Genomic DNA, 11,173 nt, shown 5'->3' with positions numbered 1-11,173 from the left:
GTTAAATCAAATGCTATACTTATGACTAGTAAAATTAATGATAGAAAGTGACTATATATCTGTGTCTTACTTTTTACTCATTCTAGAAAATTTCTTTGAAGAATTAAGTTGTAAATCTTTTTGTCTTCTAGTTTTTCAGGCCTGTAATTCTCCTATCTTTTAAAAATAGGTCTGCATTTGAATGAACTATTTCCTTGTAAGTAACTGATAAATCTGTTTATAAACATAAAAGTTTTTACCAATGCTGATGAAAGTTTTTGTTAGTTAATTAAGAATTTTGTACAATACATTTTGATCATATATGTCCCTACCCCAAGTCCTTCCAGATCCCCTTCTCCCTTCCCTGCTTTGTGTCCTTTTCTTTAAAGTGCATCAAGTCCAATTTATTCCATCCATATAGTTTTTAATATGTGCCTCTTTACTGGAGCATGGTCCACTTACTGGAGGCTACATTGTTAAAGGAAATTAACTTCATTGTCTTCTCACAGCTATTCATTATTAATAGTGCCTCTGATAGATCCGGGACTTTGTGCCCATTCTCCTATTTCTTGATCAAGTTATCAAGCATTATTTAGGCACTCTCATTAGCTCCTTCTGTCTATTCAGATTTGTTGGCATGGTTGTTCAAATGTTTGGTATTTACATTTTGTATTTAGTAAATATGACTTATTCAAGATGTCTCAGAGTCCTTTGCATTAAAATATCATTTCATAGTTCTAATCTCCTTTTTGTTTCCTCTTCTTTAAGGTTGTTTTAGTGCAAATCTGTGCCCTGAATCCATGGATAACACCAATTATTCAGTGGTGTCTGAGTTTGTGTTACTTGGACTCTCTAGTTCTCGGGAACTTCAGATTTTCTACTTTGTTTTCTTCTCTATGCTTTATATTGTCATCATATTAGGAAACCTTCTCATCATCATAGCTGTGACTTCTGACAGCAGCCTGCACTCACCGATGTATTTCCTCCTGGGAAACCTTTCCTTTTTTGACATTTGTCAGGCTTCTTTTGCTACACCTAAAATGATTGTAGACTTTCTGAGTGAACACAAGACTATATCATTCAGTGGCTGCATAGCCCAAATTTTTTTCATTCACCTCTTTACAGGAGGAGAGATGGTAATCCTAGTTTCCATGGCCTATGATAGATATGTGGCCATATGCAAACCTCTACATTATATGACCATCATGAACCAAACTACATGTACTGCCTTGGTAGTAATCTCTTGGGCTGTGGGCTTGGTACACACATTGAGCCAGTTATCATTTACTGTAAAACTGTCATTTTGTGGACCCAATGAAGTAGACAGCTTTTTTTGTGATCTTCCTCGAGTGGTCAAACTCGCCTGCATTGACTCATACATTACTGAAATACTTATTGTGGTAAACAGTGGAATTCTTTCCTTAAGCACTTTCTCTCTCTTAGTGAGCTCCTATGTCATAATTCTTGTCACAGTTTGGTTCAAGTCCTCTGCTGCCATGGCCAAGGCATTTTCTACACTGGCTGCTCACATCATGGTAGTAGTATTATTCTTTGGTCCTTGCATCTTCATTTATGTGTGGCCATTTACTACCTATCCTGTGGATAAAATTCTTGCTATATTTTATACAGTTTTCACTCCGATCCTTAATCCCATTATTTACACACTAAGAAATAGAGACATGAAAGCTGTCATGGGAAAAATTGCTGCTCATTATCTCAGACCTCCCAAAGTAGCTGAAATGTCATTTGTAGCGAGAATTTCTCTTTATTGAAGTAAAACTCAAATTATTCAAACCAATTGTCTACTTGCAAATATTTTCATAAAGTAGAGTAAATAAAAATAATAATATAGAAAAAATTGATGGATATTAACAAGTATTTTTATAGTTATTACATAAGCAAAAATTTAGTATCCTCCCCGCAAAGAAAAAAGGTACTATGTGTTTGATTATTAATAGAAGAAATAAAACAAGAAAAAATTCAGAGTGGTATGTATGCACTAATTGCCTTGGTAATAGGTAAATGTAAGCATGATCTAAAAACCAAAACCCAAACTAAACAAAACACCCACAAATCTGGATCCAATTCATTACTAGAAATAAATTTAAAACTTTTATCTTACTATTTTTCTTAGAGAAGTGTCTACAAACCGCATGCAATGACTTTAAGACCTTATGGCTTCGTTTTCTTAAGTTCAGTGGATAGCCAATCTACTGATTTATGAAAAAAGTGCATGAGCATAGTAGGATTCTTAGGTTAAGAGAATGCTCCGGGGGTATCAATTAAACATAAACAAAATAATTTTTCTATAATCATACTTTAGCATATGGGTTGTTCCATAATCAAAATCATGTATTTCAATTTTTCTTTTTTTGAATTTTAAAAATTATGTATTTATGTAAATGTATCTCTTTAATCAGAGTGATTCTGTTTGCATTTAAAATTATTAGCAGTAAAAGAGTCCACAGGAATCTAAATAACTATTTCTACATCAGCTTTTAAATTCATTATATAAACAGCTTTCAAGTCTACATTTGTACCAAATACAAGTTTCTCAGTGGATTTAAAAGGAAGAGATCAAAAGCTAATGTTAAGCATGTACTCATTTGGTGATTTGTACCACTGAGAAGATTTCTTCCTGCGGCTTCAGAAATAATTATAGGATTTATTAATGTTGATTGGAGTTGATTGTAAATTTAGTTTTCCAAATATTTTAATCATAAATGACAGAGACTACCATAAGCATCAGTCTTTATGCATAGAATAAAACTGACAATGAGCTTATTCTCTTCTTTGATACTTTTTTATACTTGAAACTTCAGTTAATATTTTCAAGACCAGTAAGTACTAAAGGAAGGAGTTAGGACTTTTGTTAGCATTGGAAAAGAAGAAAATTTGAATTAGAGAACTCTAAGTTTCTTCTACTTTTATGAATTGTTTTTACATATTCTTGTATAACTTGTAAACAAGCTCTACTTGCAACTTATTACATATTTGCAGAAATCAATATATATGTGTGTGTGTGTGTGTGTGTGAGAGAGAGAGAGAGAGAGAGAGAGAGAGAGAGAGAGAGAGAGAGAGAAAGTGTAGTATTACATGGTAAGTTGAGTATTTACCTGTATTTCTAGTAATTTCTTCTGAACGATGTCTAGAAAGTCACAAAGATTTCATGTAATTCAAGAACACTTTTTTATCCCCAACTTTTCATAGAACTTTTAAGAAACATACTTAACTTTTCTGTACTGTTCATGACAAGGTTAACCCACATAATTTCTTCCCCTATATGTTCACATTGACACCCCCTCTCAAGCATTCTGAAACTCCCCCTTGGACAGGACATCATCTACTTGAGATTGTTCCTTCCTTGTGTCTCTCTTGCAGTCTTAGATAATCTTTACATTTTTCTTTTATGTATTTTAACAGTTAATATCTACTATGGTTTTTTACTTCATATTAAGTAGTCTTTGTTTGATTAATAATTGTGTCTTCTCTCTTTTGACTAGAGTCTGAGAGAGATACCATAGAGCATTCTAGGAAAGATCTTGAAAAACCAGTAGCATCTAAATGCATCTCAGAAAATGTGATACGTATAATAAACAAATTTAGGGGTTGGTTACACAAAGCTGGACATTTATCTATTTACAAATACAGAGAAGTCATCAATGGAATAGTTCAAATTTTTTTTAAAAATCTAGCATTTGTGAGATATGTTCAGTCATTTCATAAACTAATGCTTAAAATTTATTTGATCTGTGTCAGCATTACTTTTTCCATGATTAATCTATTAAATATTACTTTCTGTATGTTTACTAATATAATAAATAGTTATGTAACTTTTGTGAACATCTGTGATCTTTTAAATGAGTTTTTAAATCCTGTTAGGTATGAAGCTATTAATATTGATAACAGCTGGGAGAGGGAGAATCAGTTATCTTCAAGGGTTCAGCCCCTTGTGGGAGGGATGATAACACTTTAGTGGAAAGCCACTCAATCAAGAGCATATTGGTGGCATCAATTATATTATATATTTATGTGTTGGGTATTTTTTTAAATTTCAAATGATATGGCAATCTTTATTAACAAAATGTATTCAATAACTATGACATGAGCTCTACCCATGTATTTTCTATTTAAATTGTAGTAAACTCACAGATAACTGAACTCCTCACATCTCAAGGAAAGTTTTTTTTTTTTCAATAGAACAGAGACCATTCCAGAAAATCACAACCAATCAAAATGCAGGTTTTTGAAGCCTAATCTGAAGGGATGTATCCACAAAATATTTCCTGTGTCTAAGGGCTCAGGAACCATTGCTGAAGATAGGATGGAAAGTTTATAAGATCCAGAGGGTCAGGGAGTTTGTTTTAAGATTGTATCTCTGTTATATCTGAAGCTACACCCATATGGTTTCATCAGCATGAACTGGTAATGTGGATTGGGGAAGGGCAAAGAGAACTCAGCCCTGCACAAAAAAAAAAAAAAAAAAAAAAAAAAAAAAAAAAAAAAAAACCCTACAGGCAGCTAAGGCATGCTAACAATTGCAAAAAAAAATGGCTTCTTTAGGCACGAAAACATGTGATAACCTTTTAAAATTGACTGTAGGAAACTCAGAAATCTTAGAGACTAAAATTCTGGAAGGAATTTTGCTTACACAAAGCAAATATATTAGTTTGGTGATTGCTAATTACTAGGATGTGTCATAGGAAGTATTAGTTAATAGAAAATTGCATACACTGTAAGAGATGACACGATGCCAATATACAATATTTTTGAAATAATCAGTAACACCTTGTATATGTAAAATAAATTGTAGTCAAATAAATGGTCTTACCTCTATTACATCAATAAAAATCAAAATAAAAGAGGGCAAAGCATATCTCCCCATTATTTTTTGGACCAATTTTCTATGGGTACCAATAACACATTGGAAGTATTGGTAAATAAAAAAGAAAATAATCTGTAGTTCATTTGACCTATGAGAGGGAGATCCAAGATGATTCTCTGAAGTTTAAAAGATTTTTTAAGTTTATTGAAACATATATAGTAGAGAAGGCAATGGATTTAAAAAGTTTAAAATCTCCCAGTTGTTTTTGTTATACTGAAGTACCCTTTTAAGTGTAAAGACATAGAGCATAACCATAATTTCAAAATAACCAAAATACAATTGAGTTTTGGGTCCATGCAACCCATCTTTGTGCTCACTTAGCTGAGAGGCTACTAAGCAATTATGTGAAGTTTGTCCCGGGGACACTTGGTGATATGAGTCTGAACATGCTGCTGGCCTTGTCAGATCATTTCCATTCTGGTGCCATTCATGACTGGCCTGGGGAAGGGGCCCATCTCACATTGCCAGGTGTTTGCTTTGACTGTTGCCTTGGCTGTCCCTGCCATGGACCAGGTTGGAACCTGCAGGGGATACAGTGAATGTTCCTAGTGGACAGGAACCACATGCCTGTGCTTGCTTGGCAGATTCCACCTCTCCCACTATCTCACTCCCTCCCAGATCTTTGAGGGCCCAGAGAACACTTGCTATTAATAATTGTAATATTCTATTTAAATTTAAAAAATGTTAAAGTATATTCAAGTCAGAGGGACTGTCAGTCTCTCTTAGACTGTCAGTCTAAGTCTTCATTTCAGCACTTGCCGTTAAAAGTTAGAACCTGCCATCAAGTTCTATAAATAAGATAATAGAATGTAGGAATTACACTTAATCCTCTAATTACTCTCAGCTTTAATCAAGCCTTTATTAACAAAATGTGTCTTGCTTGGGGTCTTAAAAACCTTCGAGGGGATTTAGGGAAGAGCAATTAAAAAAAGTACATTATTTCTATTCAATTTCAAATACTCAAGATAGAAAAGAATAGGGAATAAAAATTTAAAGTGGTTAATCCTAAATTTACCAGTGTTTTTCCATTATACAATTTATAACTTGCAACATTTCTGAAACTATATTAAACTTTTCCCCTACATGTGTCTGTTTTTCTTTAGAAAAATTCAAATGCAATTATATCATTTCCCTCTGAACATTCTACATCTTACTGTATTTTTGGCTCAATAAGCATTTCAGACATTGATTCTTTTAACAGTTTACATTACTGTATTTTTTGATCTTAATTTGTAATTTTTTCCAATACAAATTTTTATCTGTTTTACAATTGATGACTTTTGGAGACTCTCTTCAACTATTATTGTTTTTAAAGCAGAGCTAAGTATTTCAATAAAATTAAACTGCATACAAATTTCAGAATGATTTATTATTAAACACGATAATAAAATTTTGCAGAAAAAAATCTTAGAAAATTAACTGACTCTTTAAGAACAGGACATGCTAAAACACAGCCAGGATCATATTTGCCTAATTATATAACATGTCTTGTTGTAGGTCCATTCTTATGTACTTAAGTCTTTTTCTTGAGGGCATATATATGTGTGCACTCATGAAATAAACAAATGTAAATATGCCCAGTAATAGAAGATCTTCTTTTTAATCTTATTGCTTAAAAAATAAACAAATGAAATATACATCAGAGTATTGGAAATCTGAAAAGCTTATATAATATGCACTGGAAAGACTATTGCTGTATGGAGAAAAAACGAAAAGCCTCAGATGCTTGAAGAGCCATTTTTAAGGGAGAATAGTTTTGGATGTCTAATCCAGTTGATAGAAATAGACAATAAATTTAACTGCTATTTGAAGTAGTGAGCTCCTTTTTATAGGCAGTCACTACCTTAAAACAATATGATTACTTATTGCGAGCAAGTGAGCGGCTAAACGTATCATTTCTCCGACAGAACCTTGAATATCAAGCACTCTCTGGGTCTTATATGTACATATTGCCTGATTCCAACAACCAGAAAAAAAAAACCCACAGCAGTTTTATTCCCACAAAAGTTATTTCAGGAAACAAAAGTCACTCTTGCCTAAGGATTACCACATGTCTCTAGAGGCAGAGTTCTTCCTCTATAAAAGCAGCTTCCTGGAATGAACATATAAAGCTTTATATTACACTTCCGAAGGCTGCTATAATTGTGGGATTAATGGCAAGCAGAGCAGAGCTCAGTCAAAAGTATACTACAGATATTTTCAATATGAAGACTCATAGGAGAAGATGATTACACATAAATGCGAGAATACTAAATTTGATGAAAGTAAAGAAAACTAAAAAAAAAATTTAAAACTGTAAGTGCTAAACATGGATTTTGAGTATATTGTTTACAAATATAATTGATAAACATTTTAATGCAAAAATTAACAGCTGAAAGATGAAGTTGTTGTTTCAGTCTGGTTGGAAATTCCATCCAGACTAGAAAACGATTTCCCCACTTCTCTGCTTGGATGGCTTGTTGGGTAATCTTTAGAAGACTTGGGTCAGAATCTGATAAACACAGGGAACTGTGTTACAATCACTGTCTGTTCCCTTGTAACTTCTTTTTATGCTTTCTATTTAGAGAGGACTTAGGTATTAAATGAACAAATATTTATTGACTATCAAAATTTACCTTTAATGAAGAATCGGATTACTAACATTAACAGCAAGGTTTGCTCATATGTTTATACTTAGTAGTGAGACAAATATTATGAGTTAAAATAAGAACAAAAACAATTGTGCATACCTATTGTTTCAGAATTAGGTTGTTGCATTGCTGAAATAATAAAGATTTTTGTGTAGATAACGTGCTATTTCTTTCACCTAAATTAGTCTCCTATGAGATATTTAGAAATTTGAAGATTCTTCTTCCTGAGGTACAACAGCAATGGAAGATTCATTAAAATGTTTAGAAGTGCTTTGTGTACAGGGACATAAATTCTACACGGTATCATAATATAACTCTTTTTGTGTTTAGAAGTTGTAGAAATGAAAATAATTTGAGAGACATTAAATTCTATGCTCAATCATGCAGTTTGCAAGTGGCAACATTTTTTTAATCTTCACAGGTGGGAAGTTATTTTAGTTATTAGGAATAAAATGAGATGTAACATTGAATTTAAACTTATAAATTGAAATTATAGGACACAGTGAACAGAATTTTCCAGCTGTTTCTTGTGCTTTTAAATATGAAGACTTAAAACACTATCAATTAGTAGATATGAAGAAAATAAAAAATTTAAATATAAATGAGTCTTTTTAAAAGTAGGTTTTTGATTAAATAGGGTTACAATACTTTCCCCTTCCTTTCCTCTCTTCAGTGACTTGCAGCTACTCTTCTTAAATCCTTCATCGCCATTTCCCCAACCATTTCAAGTTGACAGCATCTTTCCATTTGATTATTGTCACACAACACACACACACACACAAATGCACACATGTGTGTATTTGCACAAATGTATATAAGTGCAATATTTTAAATTTATTTTTTGTTTTGTTTTGTGTGTGTGTGGTTTCAAGGCTTACCACTTTGCCCAGGTTGAGTCTAGCAAAAAGTGATGCTAAATCCTTAATTTGTAAGCATATCACAGTGTTTTGAACTGCTTCCTGTTCCTGTTCAACCCATCACCATCTCATCTCTCAATTCTTTGTCTTCCCTCACACCAAATAAATGTCTTTTATTTTAAACACTGAAATGGAGTTTAGGTTAATATTTCAAATTTGGGGATGGAGTTTCTTGATTTTAGAAAAGGAGAGAAGATAATAAACTATTTTTGTTTCCTGCTTTCAAATTACTGTGTTCTTTAGCACATACTAGGATATTTATTTTACTTTTAATTAATGTTAGCAAATTTCTTAAAGTCTTCTGAATGATTAATCATTACACTTATGCATATATTAACCAAAATGCTAAAACAAGGCAAAAACTTAAGATAAAATTAATGAATTGCATTCGCCTCATTATATTGTTTACACTTCATTATACTTCTCATTTTAAGTCTCATTTTATATATATATATATATATATATATATATATATATATATATATAAATTAAATAGTTACACTGGAAATTTCACCATTATTTTCTTAATGAATAAAGTATATTGCTAGGCCAGTGATGGTAATATTTTCTTGATTTTCATTTAGGTGACTTTACATTGGATATATGGCTCACAATAATGAATCCACGGTATCTGAGTTTGTGCTTCTGGGACTTTCTAAATCTTGGGGACTTCAGCTTGTGCTTTTTACCATCTTCTTTGTCATCTATGTGACATCAGTCTTGGGCAATATCATGATTATTGTCATCATTTTCTCTGATTCACACTTGAACTCTCCTATGTACTTTTTGCTCAGTAACCTTTCATTTATTGACATCTGCCAATCTAACTTTGCCACACCGAAGATGCTTGTGGACTTTTTTGTCGAATACAAAACTATTTCTTTTGAGGGTTGTATGGCTCAAATATTTCTTCTTCATAGCTTTGTTGGGAGTGAAATGATGTTGCTTGTAGCTATGGGATATGACAGGTTTGTAGCAATATGTAAGCCACTGCACTACAATCTAATTATGAATCGGAGAGTATGTATAATTTTTGTGTCAATTTCTTGGGCAGTAGGTATCCTTCATTCTGTGAGCCATTTGGCATTTACAGTGAATCTGCCATTCTGTGGTCCCAATGAGGTAGATAGCTTCTTTTGTGATCTTCCCTTGGTGATAAAGCTTGCGTGCATGGATACGTACAGAATGGAAATTTTGACCTTGGCTAACAGTGGTATGATATCACTAAGCTGTTTCCTGGCTTTAATTATCTCCTATATCATCATTTTGGTCTCTGTCCAACGGCAGTCCTCTAGTGGGTCATCCAAAGCCCTTTCTACACTCACGGCCCACATCACTGTAGTGATTCTTTTCTTTGGGCCTTGTATTTATTTCTACATATGGCCTTTTAGCAGATTGTCTGTGGATAAGTTCCTTTCTGTCTTCTATACCATTTGTACACCTTTACTGAATCCTATCATATATTCTCTGAGAAATGAAGATGTGAAATCAGCCTTGAGGAAATTGAGAAACAGTCATATAAATCCTGGGAAAAACTAAGGATCTCTATGAAACAGCCTCATATTGAATCAGAATGAAGACTCTCCAGGGGATTCCAAAATCATGCAAACCACCCTTGTTTGTGGCATAAATGTTTAAGTTATAGAGATGACCTTTGTTCTAAAGGCAAGGTAATTACATAAAACGAGTTCCTGAGTAAAGTTATGCATGATTTTAGAGAAAAATCCTGTTTATAATTCTTAAAATATTTTCTTAAAAATTGTTAGGGATACTTAAAAATTATTTCATGTAATTCTTAGTCATGATTCTCTGGATAAATAGAGCTGATGATATATATATATATATATATATATATATATATATATATATATATATATATATATGACTTATTAGAGTGATTTATGGATTATGAAATTACTACTCCTGTCTCCCAAAGGAAAGTCTAGGAATCAATAATTGTTTATTCCATGAGGCTGGATGTCTTTGTCTTGACTACAGAATAATACAGAAGAAATAAGCTTTAATGCCAGCGAAGGATTGAACTTTTCAGTGAGAATGAGGGTAAGCACCACATGGTTCCTTCTGTCCATTTCTTCTTTATAGGCTCTCACTAGAAGATGTGGAAGAGATTGAATGTGTATCTTTCCGCATGACCCTGCTGCCCCCCTCCCCCAGATTTAGGGTGAAGCTTTCCATCTTAAATGGTTGAATTAAGAAAAATATCTCACAGGTGTACCAAACATTTTGCATACTTGTGGGTTATTTAATGCCAGTTGTATTCAAGTGAACAACCATGAATAGTCATCACAAGTCTATCCCTTGTTATCTTTGCACACAATTTTCTCTCATATCATGCTTACTTTCCAAATGAAAACAATAACCACATCATATGTCTAATATGATATAACTATCCCATGTAAAAAATCACAAATATATGTTAACTAGGTCACAATTACACTAAACATGATATAACCATGCCAACCAATGTATAACTGTAAATGCATTTACAAATTTTTAATAGGTGGCAATGGGCCTTGAGGAACATGTGAGTATCTTAAAATTTAAATATAATAACCACTGATTTTCTCTTAGTTGATGTTGCTTTATATGATAAAGCAATTGAGGAAAAAAAAGCACAAATATCTGTACAAACACATTCTTAACAAATCATGGCAGAAACATAAAAATTATAATCCTCACTTCTGAAATAGGCTATGAGCTTTAGCTAATATTAATAACTATATATTTGTCATATCTATTTT

The 11,173-nt window shown here is 32.6% G+C and overlaps 2 protein-coding genes across 2 annotated transcripts; both read left to right on the top strand.

Moving 5' to 3' along the window:
* The first annotated feature begins 779 nt into the window (after positions 1-779).
* On the top strand, positions 780-1,751 carry Olfr729 (olfactory receptor 729). The gene has a single exon (NM_146278.2). The coding sequence runs from the start codon at positions 780-782 to the stop codon at positions 1,749-1,751; it is 972 nt and encodes a 323-aa protein (NP_666390.1).
* A 7,263-nt stretch (positions 1,752-9,014) lies between these two features.
* On the top strand, positions 9,015-9,950 carry Olfr728 (olfactory receptor 728). Its single transcript, NM_001011809.2, has one exon. It carries the CDS (start codon positions 9,015-9,017, stop codon positions 9,948-9,950), a length of 936 nt encoding a protein of 311 aa, NP_001011809.1.
* Positions 9,951-11,173: the final 1,223 nt, after the last annotated feature.

Source organism: Mus musculus, chromosome 14 (genome assembly GCF_000001635.26).
Source record: "Mus musculus strain C57BL/6J chromosome 14, GRCm38.p6 C57BL/6J".
NCBI lineage: Eukaryota > Metazoa > Chordata > Mammalia > Rodentia > Muridae > Mus > Mus musculus.
The sequence above is the reverse complement of the archived record's forward strand: the minus strand, read 5'-3'. Positions and strand labels throughout refer to the sequence as shown.